Raw genomic sequence first — 19,620 nt, 5'->3', positions numbered from 1 at the left:
ATACATCTGACTAAAACCTGGTTGTTCTTTTTATTATGTTTTTTGTGTTTTTATATTGTGATTTTATGTTGTGAACCACCCTGCGACCTGTGGGTATAGGGTGGTATACAAATTTAAAAAATAAATGACAGATAAAATAACAAATGGTTGAATAGTACCCAGTAACTTCTATTCTCAGTGCTAGCATTTTCTAACCGCTGCCCATTCATCAAAAAACTAAATAAATAGAATGAATACACCTAGAAACAGGTAATGTAATCCAGTTATTCTCCGGGAATGTATTTGTTCAAACCTTTCTTTTGTTGTTTCGTCCTATTAGGCAGAAGGCTTCAAAAATAGCTTTGTGAGTCGGTCTTTTTCGTTGGCATCCATCAGAACTTGGCAACTGTGGTTGCGTCGATAGCTGTTATAGTCTTTCAGAGTTAGAGCGTCTCTGCCAAAAGAGCACCCACAAAGTAGGGGCCTTGAAACCCCCCAGTTGTTGATGGCATTTGTGGACAGCTCCTGCCAGGACATCTCCATTACCTTGAATGGGTTTGAGCTTTAGCGCCCCGTTGCCAGCACTACTTATTGAGGTTGAGAATCATCGCCAACACATAAGCTGCCGAGAATGGCTGGGTCTTTGTCGGCCTGTTGATTATGTGTTTCAGAGTCAATGTAGCTCCATTTTGAATAGCTCCATTTTCGGGGGCTGGCTGGCTGTTGTTCTGGCTACCGTGACTGTCTGTTGATTCATATCCTCTCTTCCAAGAGTAATTACAGCCTGACTGGGAGCTCACAACTGACTGCTACTGCAGTTTTTCATCTCACGTGCTATAATTGGCTATAACACTGAAAAACATTGGAGAAGCAACTGCTGCGAGTTTAAAACAAATCCTTGATAATGATATATTGGCATTCCTAACCTAGTGAAACGTGACATCTTATTCCACTCCTAAAAAGCTGATATTCTGTGGCTTTCCTCCTCGTTATAGAGCCCCTAGCCTGGGCAATCGATGGGTACTCTGTCACTAGGGTTTTGGCTCCTAGGGCTGATTGTCATCTGCGTAATCATAAATGAAATGTAACTTTGCTGAACCTAGCAGACGTACATAGTTACCATTCTGCCGAATTCTTTGGAAGCAAAATGATGTTGTTTAGGAACAAGGTAAACTTGTCACTACAAAAAAGGCATTTATGTTTTGCCACTCTTTGAAGCAGCAGAACTCCAGTGTTTTGTGAGGAATGTGTTATCTGAAAAGAATTTCATTTAATATCTTCCTGGATGTGATTTTTAGCCTTGGATTTTTAGCCTTGTTTATGAAAATAGAGAACCATTGGCATTTTTTGGGGGGGGGGACAGCTCTCACCAAGGGATTCTTTGTGGGGGGGGTGGAGGATGTTGATAATTTTCTCTAGACCAAGCATTTTACTTCATGTGTCGAACAAGGATGGCTAACCTGTGACCCTTCAGACGTTGGATTGGATCAATGTTAGCCAGACTTTCCCTAGTGGTGACAGCAGCACCAACAAGTTATCACCTGCTGATCTTCAGACAACCATCCTCAAATATCTCAAGGGCTGTCACATGGAAGAGGGAACATGCTAATTTACTCCTGCTCTGGAGGGGAGGACTCAAACCAATGGCTTCAAGTTACAAAAAAAGGAAATTCTGACTAAACATTCAGGGGAAAAAACTTTCTGACAGTAAGAGCTGTTTGGCAGTGGAACGGACCTCCTTGGAAGACGATGGACTCTCCTTCCATGGAGGTTTTTAAGCAGAGGTTAGATGCCTGGGGTGAACTAAAGTTGGGGACACTGCTGTTGAAGAGTCACCTGTCATGGATGCTGTAGCTGAGATTCCTGCATTGCAGGGGGTTGGACTTGATAACCCTAGTTGGGTCCCTTCCAGCTGAAAGGTTCTGTGATTCTATGATCGTAGGATGCAAAATGGTTTGTTGGGGAAGGTGCTCTTTTAGGTGTCAAGCCAGTTAGGGCCTTATATATTAGTGCTAACACCTTGAACGTAGCCTGGTAGCTCACTGGCAGCCCATGCAGTGCTTTCAAGACGATCACTTTAGCTGCCCTGCCTAGGAGCCACATCCTGCATAATATGCATTATACCATACTCCACAGGTCTTGATTTGTGCTAGGACTCACCAGGATGCATTCCTAGAATCCCTGCTCCCCCCTTAAGATTTGGTGCAGTCCATGAACATACCAAATACTTTAAAAATTCCCTGGAAACTCCCTGTATACACTGGCATGGGTTCATTGACGGGAGGTAGAATGACGGGGTATCAATTAAATGAAGAATTGCTGGAAGTGCCTCCAAGCAGGTGCAAAGTATATTTCCCCCACCGCAGCAAAGAGTTTCTACATATGGCATTATTTTCAGAGAGTTCTGAGCCCCAGGCATTGCTTTTCCTCGACGTTAAGCGCTGGTGATTCATTTCTGCTTCCAAAGGTCGCGGCAACTATTTCAAAGTTAACAGGCTTTCCTGCTACCAGCAGACTAACGCTGGTGGTAATTAAAGTCTCCTGTGCCTCCTCTTATGTGAGCATTTTTTTTGAAATGCTCGGCAGCAGGAGTTACCAGTATTAAATGGTGTGGTGCACCACATAAAGATGGTTAATAGGATTTAATAGCACTGGGGAAGTGTAATAATGCTGTAATTACTTTATGATTCAGTCATGCGTGCATACCAGATCAAAGTAACAGTAAGAAATCTGTGCGGGCTACAATGCTAGGTTGAAATATCTGTGGGCTGAGTTCACGTTCCTGAGTTGGAAGAGCTGGCAAGAAAAGCATGCCTGACTGAGTGCCACCACTTGAAGATGGCTTTGAGTAACAGTGCCTAATATCCTCCCTGTCAGCCTTGCCCAAAGGGAAGGGCCAACAGGACAGGGACACAGGAAACAGCTTAGAATGAATCAGGCCAAAGCTCAGTATTGTCTTCACTGACTGGTGATGACTCTCCAAGGGTTTCAGGCACGTGACAATTCTCAGCCCTACCTGGAGATGCCAGGGATGGAACCTACCTGGAGATGCCAGGGATGGAAGCCTTCTGAATGCAAGGCAAATGCTCTGTCACTGAGCTATGGTCCATTCCCAGATGGCCTTTTCTGTGAGAAGAGGCCCAGGGAGGGGAGGGGGGACATGTACAGTATCTGCTTGGCTGCCACTGCTCTGAAAGTTCCCTAAATGGCTTCAGGTAGTGGCATCCTGACAACTTTGGGGAGGAGGTTGCCCGCTTGGCACTGTGCAACCATGGCTCTCCAGGGAGATGCTTTGGTCACACAGATGTCAAACAACAACCCACAGCCTCCAAACTTTGGAGCTGGGGAGATGCCGCGAAACTGCCACGATGACACCTGGCCACTGCCGTAGTCTCGTTGCTGAGCAGCCATGGGCAGAGCTCAGGGGAATGTACTCTGAGATGGGCAGAGCTCAGGGGAATGTACTCTGAGATGTACTCACCTAGAGGCAGAGGCAGCATCCAAAGTCAGGTCCATTCCTACGGTCGGGCAAACAACCATCCATGTGGTCAGATGATCCAGTGGTCAGGGAATCTCAGTGGTCAGGAGGTCAAGGGTCAAGATGAAAAGGAAGCTGCAAGTTAGGGCCAGGAACGACAAGCATCATTGTCGGCATCTTGACTGCTGCTGGAAGCTCTGCTTAAGAAGGTCGAAGCCCACTGGTTCTCATCAGTGCCTTCTTTTTCTTGAAGACTGCTCAGCTGCAAGGGGAGTCACTTCGCATTCTCCCGCTTCAGGCTGCTGTTCCGCAGGTGAAGCTGACTCCTGGCCCACGACAGCCACTTATGCAGCTTCAAAGTTGGGAGGAGGTCTGGCTTCCCTAACCAAAGGGCAGTGTGATTCACTAACCATGGCAAGTGTAGTGAACAGCGTGGTAGAAACCTATCTAGGTACTTTTGCTTCCTGCTCCTATGCTCTTCAGGTTGCAGGATAGGGTAGAAAATCCACCTTGGGTTGTTTCTCTCTTCTACTTCTCCAACTCCCCATTCTATCCAGAGCATACATACTGTTGCTCCATTTCACAAGGATAAATCTCTCCCATTTAAGAAGATGCCACCCACCATTGTTCCTGCTTGGTAGAGCTGCAATCTCAAAAGCCCCATATTCTTATGAGATGTATAGAGTTGGATCTGACCATGGTGCTGGTGCCGGCTGACGTCACAAGCTGTGGTCAGTTGGGGTGACCAATCACACAACTCCAACTTCTCATTAAGTCTACCTGGTCTGCCAGTCACTCTTTTTGTGACACATGGACCACCTCAACCCCATTGCCCCAGAAAACCACCTCCTGTATAAAAAAAAAAATCAGCTCCCTTTTGCAGCAAATTAGACTGAATTCTGAAGTTGTGGCTCAAAGCATAACAGCTGAAAAACACAACAATTTTCATGTGTTTTGTTTTCATAAAGAATCTAACAGGTTGTCAATCCAGCTGAAATTCAGATGGGGTTCATGGCCTTGTTTTTTCCTTATTCCACATCCCCTTAGGTGTTTCATTCTACAGTTCTTCAAAGTTCAAATTCTTGCACATGTTCTCAATACACAATATTTGAAATGTCTGACCTTAAGTTTGCTATGCTCCCAGTAGCTTATAATTGGAAGGAATTTTCAGCCTAATTTTTGAGTCCAAGGATATATGTGGATCTTCAGGATTGTTTTTTCTTATTATGTATCTGTCTGGTTTGTGGATTGAAACTCTTCATCCCCCCACTCCCCCCGCTGTTAAATGTGTTATTAAAATAAAACCAATGATAGCTTTTATAGCCCACTGATGTGCTAATATCATGAGCCATAATAACAATTTCTACACCATAAGTGACAGCTTTCATCGCTTATAAAACTACGCTTCAGTACATGCAGTAATGTCGCCCTTAGACTTGAACTGCAGCTATTACAGATGGCAGTCACATATGGTGAATCTTAGATACTGCCCTTTTAATTAAATTGCAACTGGGGAACAGCTTCTGGAGGTAAACATCAAAATACCAAATTTCACAGTAAAATACAGAATATGCAACTTCCAGATTCCAAGAAGTGAGAAAGCTCAAAAAAGAAGAACCTCAGCCTTTGGTGAGGTTACATTTACAATGCTAATATACAGCTTTGATTGCTCCATCTCAAAAATCATACTGCAAATGTGGTAACTGTATTTTAAAATGGCAATGTAAATGACCAAAGATAGACTGCCCTCCTTACTGCTTTCTTTTAATCCTAGGAAGCTGGTGTTAATCCCCATATCTGTGGTAGCAGGATGTGAAATATGCCCTTTTGTGTATTTGGTGATGGAGAATCTGTAGACTTCCCAATGTTCTTGGACTATAATTCCCATTATCCCTGACCATTGGCCATGCTGGCTGGGGCTGATGTGAGCAGGGATCTAATCATGCCTGGAGAACCATAGGTTCCCTATTCCTCACTTATCCTGAATTTCCTGCCTATCAATTTTACTCCATTAACTAGTTACAGTATTTTGAGAGACCAAGTAACATTTTCTTCTCTGTCCACATCAGCCATAGAGCTTTATAAATCTCTGCTATGCCACACACACACACACCCATCCACATTATTATAGCCACCCAAAAGTCATTATTTCCAGGGCAGCTTACAAGCAAAGAAATGTTAAAAATATTATATATAACAATTAAATTCAACAAAGAACAATAAAAGATAGCAGCAAAAACCCATTTAATTGTAGCCCTAGGCAGCATAAAACAGCCTGGATTTTTTTTATAAAAAAACAAAAACAAACCCAATTAAATATTAAAGGACTTACATTTATATTTAAATATGGAGGAAAAGACCTTTTAAAAAAAACCAGATGCTCTAGCTCAGCACTTCTTAAAATTTAAGCTCTGAAATTTTATTGTGTGACCCAGAACAATATGTTTCTCCTCGCCCCCACCCCCACCCCACCCCACAATTTCCATTGGTTGTTTTTCTTTCTCCAGGCCAATAGCAGCAAACGCTCATTTCTGTTGGATATTCACTTGAGAGATAGACTTGCTCCCTTATTCCCAAATGCCATGCTTAAAATTATATGCACATATGTGTTACCTATATATGATTATTAAAAATATAAATATAAAACTTGTCAAGTGTTAGCTGCTGATAGGATATTCTTCGTTTGTCTGTTATAGAAGGGAAAATTTAAGGGTCAAAAGGTGGAGATAGTTTACAAGGATTCCCAAAAGGCTGAGTAAGTGTAGAGGCGAGTCCCATTTCAAAATGTCATTAGGAGGCAGAGCCTCAAACTTTCCTTGATAATTTCACATTACCCTGCCCATTTCAGCTCAGTTTTATCCCTTTTTCCCTTGCAGGGATGGGTGATTATGTCAATTTCAGTTTATCTCCATTTCTTGTTTTTCCAATCTTTAGTTCAGTTCTCCACATTTCCAAATCAGTCTGCAAGATGTTTTTAAAGGTCCTCATGAAAATTCATTAGCATTTTAGTGGAAAATTTTGCAAAGCAGTTTCCCCTGATACAACACATTTCTATATGTTATCTTCACAAAGACATATTTTTTAATGCACACTTTACCTTATCATATGCATTTTTTGATACATTACTTGGCTGAACAAATGCATTGCAAGATTTGGAGAAGTATGCATTTTAAATGATGAACAGCATGTTGTGTCGTAAATTGTGAATATTGTGGATTCATCTTTAAATGTGAACTGGATTGAGTTTCTTCCCCGTTTCTATTCCTATTAGGCCATCAGGCCATGACGTATGGTATGCTTCCCTGAGGATTTGAATTGTATGTTCAAGAATTGCAGGTCTTCTCAGGTAGTGACCTACCAAGCTGAGCACAATTCACCATGTCATGTGACCTGCCCCATTTTTTTCAGACCAAGGCGGACAGAAAAACCAGGACCTATCATGAGACCTGGTGAGCTGTCATACGTGAACTCAGTTTGCCTTGGTGAGTCACTAATTGTTCAGGCCTGGCTCACATTAAAGGCACAGCACAGTCTTTTTGTTTTCAAGCAGTTCATAATATATGTGCCTTAACAGTTTGCATGAAGAGCTGCTTGTTTATTGTCTCTGGGATGACATCCTTGCCGTTGTTTTATTTATCCTTCTAAATTGGACAGCATGCAGCAAACAAAATGGAAATCGGCTTCAAGTTTTCCTGGCTCTAGGAAGCAAGCATCTAGGTGAATCAACAGCTGGCGTTAAAACACTGCAGTTTTGTTGTTGGCACTCATGCATGCTGAAATATGAATATAACTGCACATCACTAAGGAAAGCAGAACAAATCTAAAAAATTGTGGCATATGGTCATAAAGACTCGGGTTCCAAGGCCGTGAGCTTGAATAGCTTTGTTAACATCTACGGGCTAAACCAGGGCAAAAAAGATTGGTAAGCTAGAAATACCGTGGTTTATTTGGGAGAAACAAACCATAAGTGCTGGTTTGCACATCATGGTAAGCCAAGGCTTGGGGACTGTTGCTCTTGGAAGGGCAGAGTGAAATGGGAGCAATGTCAGCAGCATGCATCAGCACCCTGCTCTTTTCACAGTAAGCCATGGTTTATGGTGTACTGTGATGTGCAAATGGGGCTTGTGTCTTTTTGTACTGCCGCCAAAACATTTTATCTATTGAATGATCCATCAGTAAACAGAAAATTCAGTTCTCAGTATTCCATCAAAGCTCAGTGGTAGCGCATCTGCTTTGCTTACAGAGAGTCCCAGGTTCAATCCTACTGCTATGGCACACAGAAACAAGAGTCTGGTTTAAAAGGAGAGAGAAGGAAATCTAATGTCTCAGGCATAAGCAGGTGGGATCATCTCTTCCTTGGAGCCTAGACAGCAATTTGATTTGCGGGTGCAGGAATCAGGGCTAGGTTGTGAACTGCAGACGAGGCTCCACATTTCGTTGTGCCTTGTTCCCCATCCCACCCTCCCATCAAACATGACTGTCCTTTTGCCAGTTTGTTTGCACACTTCAGCCTTTTTCCTGAATGCGTTCTGGGGTGGTTTGCTTTTCTAGCCTTGTATATTGACTGAAGTGAACATAACAAGGCTGTTATCTGCCATGCTGCCATTGCTACATGAGCAGAGAGAACTTTTTATTTTATTTTTCTTACTGTGCTGAGCTTTCAAAGTCAAGAATGAAGACAAATCTCACGTGGCCTTGAAAAATTGTAGCATTATGGAACTGGCTAGCTTCAGCTGTATTACAGAAAGGGGTCAGAAAGGAGAGGGGGGAAACTATCACTCCTAAGCTCTCCCCAGTGCAAATCTTGAGCTTTCTGGCATCAAATTAAGTACTTGTTTTCTTACGGCACAAACAGAGAGAGACACAGACAGATAGACACTATTTCCGTCAGTTTTTTGTGCCTTTTTAAAATTTTGATTTAAGGGTGGGGTACAAAGGAATTAGAATGCATGCAACTCCCCATTTGCATGTGCTCTATTTGCATGTAACCAGGCACACACGCAGTACCGGGATCCCAAAAGTGGATCCCGGAAATGGGGAGCACCCTGAAGAGTCCTCCTGGCTTGTGAGGAGACCCTCCTCAGAGCACGAAGAGGTTATCCTCTTCAGACTCTGAGGAGAGGCTCCACAAGCCAGAGGGGGTAGCGAGGATTCCTCAGCTGATATGCAGGGAAGCAGCGGTGGCACTCGTGAGTTGGGTCTCCTCAGGGGCCAGGAGGACTCTCCAAGGTGCTCCCCATTTTATGCAGTTCCATGTATGGACACAGGGGTTTGGAACATAGCCCCCACGTAAAAGAAGAATCACCTATACAGTGCTACAAATGCAATGTAAATATGATTATGACCAACAATCCAGTACAATTCAGAGGAATAAAACCAGACAACTAACTAAAATTTCCATTTACAGGTAGGTAGCCGTGTTGGTCTGCCGTAATCAAAACAAAACAAAACAAAATCCTTCCAATAACACCTTAGAGACCAAGTACAGTGGTGCCTCGCTTAACGAATGCCCTGCTTAATGAAATTTCCGCTTAACGAAAGGTTTTTTCTAGCAGATGTTGCCTCGCTAGACGAATTCATTTTACGAAACATTCGTCTAGCGAATCGCGGTTTCCCATAGGAATGCATTGAAATTCAATTAATGCGTTCCTATGGGCAAAAAAAAATCCAAAAACCCCGCAATGCATTCCTATGGGATTCGCTAGACGAATTTTTCGTTATAAGAAAAGACCCGTGGAACGAATTAAATTCATCTAGCGAGGTACCACTGTATGAGCTTTCATGTGCATGCATGATGTCTGAAGAAGTGTACATGCATACGAAAGCTCATACCAATGGCAAACTTAGTTGGTCTCTAAGTTGCTACTGGAAGGAATCTTTTATATATATATATAGATTTTTCATCTCTTATGCCTGAAATGCTCTTTGGCAAGTTCGCAATAAGGCAGCTAGCTGACAGGGTCTTGGTGTTCCTGAGCGGCCTTGCCAGTGCTGAGCTAAGTGTAACTTCCTAGTGGTTGATATTGTTTTTTTAAAAAATATGATGGTGACAGTTCCCAGGTTATATACAATGGGTTCTGAGGCATTGGAATGAAGGAAAAGTCAATGTGTGTGTGTGTGTGTGTGTGTGTGTGTGTGAGAGAGAGAGAGAGAGAGAGAGAGAGAGAGAGAGAGAGAGAGAGAGAGAGAAAGAAAGAAAGAGAGAAAGAAAGAAAGAAAGAAAGAAAGAAAGAAAGAAAGAAAGAAATAGACTTCCCCATAGTGCCTCAGAAACCATCAAAAAGAACTTGGGAACCATTATTATTATTATTATTATTATTATTAGTGAACTAGCAACCTAAGGAGGTGAATTTCTACACCTGTCTGGGCACACAAAAATGTGCTATTTTTGGCTGCTATTTTTATTTGCTTAGACAGATTTGCTGTTCTCTGAACAGGGGTTTTGAAGTCCCTGCTGCTCCAAGAATAAGCTCCAAAACAGCCTTCTGTCAAAGCTGGAGAAAAACCAAAACATTTAGGTACCTAAGGGGACGAAGTATAAACGGTGTCACCTCCCTATGGTTGTAAAGTGTAATGATTGTAAGAGAAATTGCATGCACAAAAGTACTTCTTCATACCAAGAATAATTTGAACATAGGGAATTTACTTCCTTAAGACAGGGCAATGGCCACTGGCTCAGTTGTCTTTAAAATTGGGTTAGATAAATTATTAAGTCTTTTAGTGGCTATTGGCCATTATAGCTCCGTGGGATCTCCTTGTTCGCAGGTAGCATGCCAGCTAAATACTTGTTCCTGGAGATCGACAGAAGAACGGGGCTTTTGATTGTACACCACTTCCAAGAAACTTCTAGTTGGCCTCTGTAGGAAGGAAGGCAGGCTATGAACTACAGAGATGAACCTTTCATCTGATTTTGCAAGCCTCGTGGTCTTAATTACCTATTTCTAAATAATCTTACAGCCTGCATTTCTGATCCAATCCAAAATTCTCAGGGTAGTTCACAGTGATCCATAAAACCAACTTGTTAAGACCAACTAAATCCATAAGCCTTAAAAAATACAAGCGAATGAATCCAATGTAGCAGGAGGAAAAAGTCTAAAATGGTGCAGTGCGGTAGAGTAGCTGACTGGCATAGCTGCCAAGTTATCCCTTTTGTAAAGGGATTTTCCCTTATGCTGAATAGGCTTCCTCGCGAGAAAAGGGAAAACTTGGCAGCTATGCTGACTGGATGTGGGAGACCGGAATTCAAGCCCCCACTTGGCCATGAAGCCTACTGGGTGACCTTCGGCCTGAGACTTTCTCTCAGCCTAAAATAACCTCACAGGGTTGTTGTGGGTGTAAAAGAAGAGTCATGCACCCCATCTTGAGATCTGTGGAGGAAAGGTGGGATGTAAAGGCAATAAAAGATATTGCTGGGGAATCAAAGCCTCAGTGAAATGAAGAGTCCTCCATTTTGCCTCCTGAAGCTATGGATGACCCTCATGGTCCCTTCCAGCTCTACAATTCTATGGAGCGGACCACGAGGGTCATCCATAGCTTCAGGAGGCAAAATGGAGGACTTTTCATTTCACCAATGGGGACGCAGATTGCGCTGTGGTCTAAACCACTGAGCATCTTTGGCTTGCCGATCAGAAGGTAGGCGGTTTGAATCCCTGCGATGGGGTGAGCTCCCGTTGCTCTGTCCTAGTTCCTGCCAACCTAGCAGTTCAAAAGCACACCAGTGCAAGCAGATAAATAGGTATTGCTGCGACGGGAAGGTAAATGGTGTTTCCATACGCTCTGGTTTCCATCACAGTGTCCCATTGCTCCAGAAGCAGTTTAGTCATGCTGGTCGCAAGACCTGAAAAGCTGTCTGTGGACAAATGGCATCTCCCTCAGCCTGAAAGTGAGATGAGCGCCAAAACCCCATAGTCGCCTTTGATGGGACTTAACCGTCCGGGGGTCCTTTACCTTTTTAACTTTTACAACTCTATGACTGGATAAGGGTGGGTGAATAAAACTGCTTCAAAGGTACAGTAACTTGAGTAAGGAATCTTAGAATGTATAAATATAAGACCTTCCAAAAATCATGATCATTTAGCTGGAACAAGCACAGAAATGGATAGAACTTGCATATTCAACACCAGCTGAGGCTCTGCCTCTGCCTATATACACTAAAAGGGCAGATTTAATTTCAGTCATAGAGTGCAGCAGCAGAACGATGTCATCAGGAAGCCACAGGGACATCTGTCTTAGTTGTGAAGAGCTTCATGCTTTAATCAGCAAATGCAAAATTAGCATATTTATGCTTTAAATGCTCGAATTATTTTCCCCATTGTTTAAAAGTAAGCTTATAGTGTGAGATAAAGAGAATGGCTGGAAATGATTCAGGACTCAGCTAGACTGGTAGGGAAAAAGCAATTTATATGCGTTGTATGTGCAATATAACATTGTGCCGGGGAGCGGGTGGCGCTGTGGTCTAAACCACCAAGCCTCTTAGGTTTACCGATCAGAAGAGCGGGGATTTGAATCTGCATGGCGGGGTGAGCTCCCGTTGCTCTGTCTCAGTTCCTGCCAACCTAGCAGTTCAAAAGCACACCAGTGCAAGTAGATAAATAGGTGCGGTGCCTACCTTCATCTCTCTTCCAATTTATATCTTACCCAGCAGGAGCCAATGATTCTAGGCTGAGAGGAACAGAAATTTCCTGCCCAAAGTCTGGAAGCTATATTTATCTAATACCCGCTAACACCTTATTCTGCTACCCCCCAAATTTACTACCTCTACACTTCCCAAATTGCACTAATCTAGAGTAGCCCCAGGTGTAGGCAATAAAGGATAATGGAGTCCACTTTAGTTGATATAAGATACACTCAATGTACAAGAAAATGTCCCCTAATGACTTAGGTTAAAATCCTCTGAATTCAGTAGATTATGCCAGGCATAGGCAAACTTGGCCCTCCAGATGTTTTGGGACTACAACTCCCATAATCCCTAGCTAATAGGACCAGTGGTCAGGGATGATGGGAGTTGTAGTCCCAAAACATCTGGAGGGCCAAGTTTGCCTATGCCTAGATTATATGTTTTAGTGAACCTCCATCGATAGGATCAGGCTACAAGCCCTCAAGATTTTTGGTGTAAACCAGACTGACATATCCCTTTCCCTCATAAGTGCTAACTTGAAAAGATTCTTGACAGCTTGTTGTTTACCTTGAGATACTGCAAAACATCTGCAAACTTTTCAGTGTGTTATGTCAGTCTTACACCCCCAGACATAACACAGCTCTGCTGAAATCATCTCACGGGGGAATCTCTCAACCTGTCAGTCCAGGGTTTGTATCAATGAGGGGCAGTTCATTGTGAACCCCTGTTCAGAGACTAAGCAGCCCCCCAAATCTCTAATGCAGTAGTAGGACTTGTGAGATGTTTGGCATCAGAATATTATGATCTTTGTAACAACTGAATATGCACATCATTTGGAGAGTCTGTGACTTTCATTTTTTATTGTTAATATTGTTTCCTTCCTTTTGAAGTGAGGTTTTTATGTTTTAAGAAGAAAGCACTCTCAATTTAGGGGAGATTAAACAACCCCTTTATTATTTGTATGCAGTTATATTGGGTGCAGAAAGAAGACCATTACTGAGATTCCTCCATTAAAACACAATACGCCAAAATTTGGAAAGCTTTCCTGCTTCCCCCCACCCCCTTATTAGGAAAATGGAATGTCTGTTTTCCACCTTGACTAATCTTGAGCGCCCCATCAGTGGGAAATTTGCTGAAAAATCTGTTGACACAACCAAAAGTCCCGTTGCTTAAAAATGCATAACTTTGCCCAGATTATTCCTAATATTCTGGATCATTTTATTCCTCGATACTTGAAGGCAACCTCTTAATTGCCATCTGTTAATTAACAGGGCCAAAGTTCATCTTGTATGATTGTCATAACGCGATGTCTGTAATTATGACAGGCAGGATGCATTCTGCAGAGTGTGCGATCTTCTGCTGTTTACGTAGAAACTCGCTACAAGCTGAGTTAAAGGCAGAACAAACCATTCTTGATGAGGCCTGGGAACCTGCACAGAATAGAAATTAACTTCTCCTTCCATGCCGTGTCTCGGAGTCAGCACCCAGAAACCAGCCTCCTGGGTCATAGCTTTTCCTCTTAATGGATCGCATATGCCAGATATTTAGATGGTTATGCATACATTAGGTAAAGGGACCCCTGACCATTAGGTCCAGTCGTGACCAACTCTGGGGTTGCGACGCTCATCTCACGTTATTGGCCGAGGGAACCGGCGTACAGCTTCCAGGTCATGTGGCCAGCATGACAAAGCCGCTTCTGGTGAACCAGAGCAGCGCACGGAAACGCCGTTTACCTTCCCGCTCTAGTGGTACCTATTTATCTACTTGCACTTTGAGGTGCTTTCGAACTGCTAGGTTGGCATGAGCAGGGACCGAGCAACGAGAGCTCACCCCATCGTGGGGATTCGAACCGCCGACCTTCTGATTGGCAAGCCCTAGGCTCTGTGGTTTAACCCACAGCGCCACCCGCGTCCCAATGCATACATTACATACATTACACAGAGCATATGTATTGAAGGACTGTCAGGGGGCAAGTTCGCCAAGTTTGATTTATGAGTTTATAATCTAAATACTAAAGGGACCCAGGTGGGATCCATGTGCTGCTCTGGTTTGCCAGAAGCGTCTTTGTCATGCTGGCCACATGACCTGGAAGCTATACGCTGGCTCCCTCGGCCAATAATGCGAGATGAGCGTGCAACCCCAGAGTCGGTCATGACTGGACCAAATGGTCAGGGGTCCCTTTACCTAATCTAAATACTACAAGGAGAAGTAAAATAAGAGAAAAGGAGCTTGGTAACATTCCCCATCACTCCATAATGGGTTTGCTCTGTCTCCACGATCAGAGGCAGTAATTCTTCTGAATAACAGTTCCTAGAAGCCACAGGAGGTCCTGCTTGCCCATTTTATGCAGCCATCAGGTTGGCCCCGTGATAACAGGATGTTGGATTAGATGGGACACTGGCCTGATCCAGCAGGCTCCTCTTAAGTTCTTGTGTTTGAATGTATGGGTCGGTGCCTTTATTTTTATTATTTTTATTTATTAAATTTGTACACTGCCCTATACACTCCCCAGAGTGGCTGGGGAAACTCAGCCAGATGGGCGGGGTATAAATAATAAATTATTATTATTATTATTATTATTATTATTATTATTATTATTATTATTATTATTCCCGCAGATCTCAGGGCAGTTCACAGCATAAAATCACAATATTAAAACCACAAAATGCATAATAAAAATAAAAACAATAACACAAACCCCTTCCGCAACACATTTTTAAAAGGGCATTGGATGTCAATCAGCCCAAAGGTCTGGTTAAAGAGGAATGTTTTTGCCTGGTGCCTAATTGTGTATAATGAAGGCGCCGGGTGAATTTCCCTGGGGAGAGCATTCCACAAGCAGGGAGTCACTGCAGAAAAGGCCTTTTCTCATGTTGCCTGTTCTCATGAGGAGACACACAAAGAAGGGCCTCAGAAGGTGATCTTAGGGTCTGGAGAGGTTCATATGGCAAGAGGCGGTCCTAAGCCTTTAAAGACTTTATAGGTCAAAACCAGCACTTTGAATTGGGCCCAGAGACTTATTGGTAGCCAGTGCAGTCAGACCAGGATCAGTGTAATATGCTCAAACAGTCTTGCCCCAGTGAGCAACCTGGCCACTGAATTCTGCACTAGCTGAAGTTTCCAAACCGTCTTCAGAGGCAGCCCCACGTATAATGCATTACAGCAATCTAACCTCGAGGTTACCAGAGCATAGACAACAGTAGTTAAGCTGCCCCTGTGCACCAAATCGATGAGGTCTGAATTTTAAGAAAGTATATATAGAGCAGGCAGGTACGAATAAGTAGTGGCATTAAAACTCATTATGTAGTAGTTTCAAAACCTCAGGGTGTTTTGCCTTGTAAGATAGTTTACTATTATTCTCATTTCATACATGTTGTATGGAGACTGAGATAATAGGTTGCCCACGGTTGCAGAATGAGCACAAGGCAGAGCTGGGACTTGTCAAAATCCCCTTATCAGAGTCCAGTTCTGCTATATACTGGCACACAGCAGATTTCATTAAGGAACAAAAGTACCTAGGGAGTAATAATGAATAAAGGTTTATTTCTGTTTTTGTTCAAATGAATTGTTTGCCTTACAGCCCTTGAAAGAAAATGATGGTGGCCATGCCTCTGAGAGTGGGAGAGATTTCTCATCTCTCCCCTAGGAAATTGTAAAATGGCTTTATGGCACTGCTGAAATAGGTAGTTGAGCCTCAAAGCCAACCATGGTCAGGGCTTAGATAATTTATTTTTCACCCTACTACAGCAAATAGTGAGGTAAATAAGAGATGTGGACAGTGGAGCTATTATTACTTCTTCCTCAGCTTGCTAAATACTCAATAAATGATGTGTGGAAAATGATTTGGGTTTTTTTAAAGTGTAGCATCATAGATGTAGTGTCCTCCACAGATGAAAAATTCAATGACCTGATTTGCAGTTCACAATAAGCCAAACCTGGAGAGGATCTCACGACTGCATTTCTCCTGCTGCACTGTGCTAAGGCACTCCAAGGTTTGGTTTAGTGTGTCGCCGAAACCCAAGCTCGCTCTCTAGACTAGCCATGCTTTGTAACCAAGAATAAACCTTGGTTACAGCTTGTGGTTGGACACAGGTGGCTCTGTAGTCTAAACCACTGAGCCTCTTGGGCTTGCCGATCAGAAGGTCGGCGGTTCGAATCCCTGCGACGAGGTGAGCTCCCGTTGCTCAGTCCCAGCTCATGCCAACCTAGCCGTTCAAAAGCACGTCAAAGCGCAAGTAGATAAATAGGTACCGCTACAGCGGGAAGGTAAACGGCATTTCCGTGTGCTGCTCTGGTTCGCCAGAAGCGGCTTTGTCATGCTGGCCACATGACCTGGAAGCTGTACGCCGGCTCCCTCGGCCAATAATGCGAGATGAGCACTGCAACCCCCGAGTCGGTCACGACTGGACCTAATGGTCAGGGGTCCCTTTACCTTTACAGCTTGTGGTTAGTCTTCAAAGCCAAGAGCCTGGGTTGGAATGACATGCTAAGACCAGCAGCTCAGCATGGTAGCCAGGGATGAATGAAACATCTGCAAGCTCAGATCCAGGAGTCTACACTATCCCGCCAAGCCATCATTTGGCTTGACATGTTGCGTGACTCAAACCAATCTTATCCCTCTGTTGTGGGATAACAAGCTTACCATTGTATGTGTGGTCTATGAAGTGAAACATGTGGTTGTGGGGCAGAGAATTCACCTACTGATGCCCCCTGAAGCAAATTTTGTATAATGTCAAGTCTTCACGTAACTTAAGTTTGGGGCTTTGGTGATTTAAGCAAAATTGGTTGCTTGCAGAGAAACTCTTCGACTGATGCTATGTCATAATGATCACGTACTCAAAATGTCTGTTAACTGTGAGTTGCACATGCGACTCTGGTGGAATCTAGACACATGTTAAAAACGTTTTGAAAAATATATTGGATTTGCCATAGCTCACCATCACCATCTAATGTCACATTTGTATAATGCACTTTACAACGCACTTAGAAATGTTTTATTTGCAGCTGTATAGCTGAGTGCTCTGTGTAACGTGAACTTCTTAAGAATAGAGGAAGCTCATATTTGGCTGAGCACTGACAGGAATATCTATGAGGCCGTATCCCTTTCAAGCACTGACTATTGGACATACTGGCTGGGCTTGATGGGATTTGTAGTCTAAGAGCATCTGGGTGGGGGGACTGTGCAACTGTAGAATTTGGAAAGATTACACATGATTGAATAGTCCTCCATGTTGCAAAAAATTAAAAATGTTCTACATAGTAAAGAAAAGTTTAAGTGAGAGGAGTTCCAGTTTTGCCTAGCCTTTACCCTAATATTCTAGAGTTGTACATAGGAACAATTATTTGCATGGGAAGGAGTCAGCCATGCAGTTCTCCTACCAGGAATGATTTTAGCCATCTCCACCTGCTGTTTGCATATAGTAGGCATTCATGCTGCTGCCAAAACACACACAACAGCCCTATTACACCATGTTTCTTCACCTATAAAATGGGTTTAATAATATTCAATTACACACCACTCTGAGCTGTCACAATATTTAATTGGATAATGTTTGTGGAGCACTGTGCTAATAAGATACACCGTATAAATGTTAAGTATTATTATCGCAAAAGGTCACCGAAGAGAAGGAAACAAACCACCTATTAACAACCACCATAAATGAACCATATCCAAGTCAAACAAGACGCTGTCTCTGCACTTTTAAATAAAAATAAAAGGTTGGGGCATCTCACAGATTCATAAGCAGATTGTGTAATGACAATGTTCTCTCTTCATGCTTTGCAAGCTAAACCTTCCAGGGCAAATAATTTGATGGTTTCAGGCCAGCCACTGTTTCCCTGATGGATTATTAGTGTATTGATGTCGAACAAAAGGGATTAATTCAGTAGTGTTATGCGGGGGGGGGCACCTCAAGGCAGGAACCAACAGCGTGTTGGGCTCTTCTTCAGGAAGATAAGAGTGGACAGAAAGTCCACTCATCATGATACAATTTATATATGCTCAGTGATCCCTGGATTGTCCATGTGCCTGGTATAATTAAGGACATTGTTGATCCAGAACATTCAATTCAAGACATTTGAACTGCTTAAGCTGGTTGAATTGCTCTTTGATTTGTTGTTTCTCAGATTTTATTATATTGGGTGGCAAAATAATCCTGCTAGTGCATTTTAGAGTAGGCAGCACTTTGACATTACATTCCAACAGGTCTCTCTCCAATTGTGATAATTGTTATACATTTTTCTAATTCACTCTTGTGTGTTTGTGAATGGCTTCTGAGTTGCTGGGGTTGTTGTTGTTTTTTAAGAAAATGACACTGTGCTTATAGAATTAATGATCCCACTAATCTATTATGTGCACAATATAATATTAACTCGTCAATTCTTAAATTTTCCTTACAGACCTGAAACGCCCTCTGTTCAACATGCTTCTCCTTGGCCTCCTGTCTCTGCTTGTTTTGCAAAGCAAAGGTTTCAGCACCAGTTTTCCTGATGAAACCATTGCGGAGTTTTCTGTGAATGTTTACAATCAGCTGAGAGCTGCGGGGGAAGATGAAAACATTATTTTCTCTCCACTGGGAATATCAATCGCCATGGGAATGGTGGAACTCGGAGCTCATGGGTCCACCCTTAAGGAAATCAGACACGCCATGGGATATGAAGGTTTGAAAAACGGTAATGAGTGTTCAACAAAGCATCAAGCCACAATTCTTTGATTATTATTTGTCCAGTCAATACATTAAAGCGACAGCTTAACACTCACCTGGGACTAAATTCCATTGAACTCAGCAGGTATTAACATCTTAGCAGACACACACAGGGTGGTCCTGCATAACAACCGAGGAAGTATGAGTGCCACATTTTCTTCTTCTTAATAAATGGCTCTTTCACATAATTCTAGACAGGATTGATCACCTGTGTTGATGGAAGGGAACTGTAATATTTCTACAAGGTCTCATCTGCTTGAAGGAAAGAATGGGGGCCCTTAATATGTATTATTAAAGAGAAAATGATGAGTTGGTATATTAATACCTCGGCTTTCAATAATAAAAATGCCCAAGGCAGCTGACAATAAAATTTTCAATAAAAAATAATACATAAAAATCAGATAAGAGCTGATAAAAAATAAATTAATTTTTTATGCATATTGAATGAAAAGCTGCTTGAAGGAAGATATTACATTTTTATTTTTTTCGATCAGGGAGGCTTCTTTGGGAACACCTCATTCCATTACAGCATCATGCTGATTGGCTGATGCATATGGTGTCACAAACCAACACACACACAATTCCGGAAGTCGCTCTGCATTCCTTTTTAAACAAATCATTTTTAAAAAAATTATAAATAATTGCTATTTTTATTTATTTTATTAACTCAATTTATATCCTGCTTACAAGCCTAACAGCCACTTTCTGAACTAGAGGCAAGCCTCTGTACCATCTTCAAGGGCAACCCCACAAACAGTGCATTGCAGAAGTCCAGATGGGAGGTCACCAGAGTATGGACAGCTGAGGCCAGGCTATTCTGATCCAGAAACTGCAATTGTGAT

The 19,620-nt window shown here is 42.7% G+C and overlaps 1 protein-coding gene across 2 annotated transcripts in view; it reads left to right on the top strand.

Annotated features, from left to right (window-relative positions):
• Positions 1 to 19,620, top strand: part of SERPINI1 (serpin family I member 1) — an 83,177-nt gene that overhangs the window by 26,312 nt on the left and 37,245 nt on the right. The window contains exons 1-2 of one of the 2 annotated variants that reach the window (XM_035132372.2): positions 5,957 to 6,939; positions 18,474 to 18,746. In XM_035132372.2, the coding sequence (XP_034988263.2) occupies positions 6,747 to 6,939; positions 18,474 to 18,746 (466 nt within the window). In that variant the 5' untranslated portion in view covers positions 5,957 to 6,746. Of the gene's footprint in view, positions 1 to 5,956; positions 6,940 to 18,473; positions 18,747 to 19,620 lie in introns of those variants that run through there. The other variant, XM_035132373.2, reaches the window with a different exon arrangement.

Source organism: Zootoca vivipara, chromosome 5, assembly GCF_963506605.1.
Source record: "Zootoca vivipara chromosome 5, rZooViv1.1, whole genome shotgun sequence".
In the NCBI taxonomy this organism is placed as follows: Eukaryota; Metazoa; Chordata; class Lepidosauria; order Squamata; family Lacertidae; genus Zootoca; species Zootoca vivipara.
This window is presented reverse-complemented; position numbering and strand designations above follow the sequence as displayed.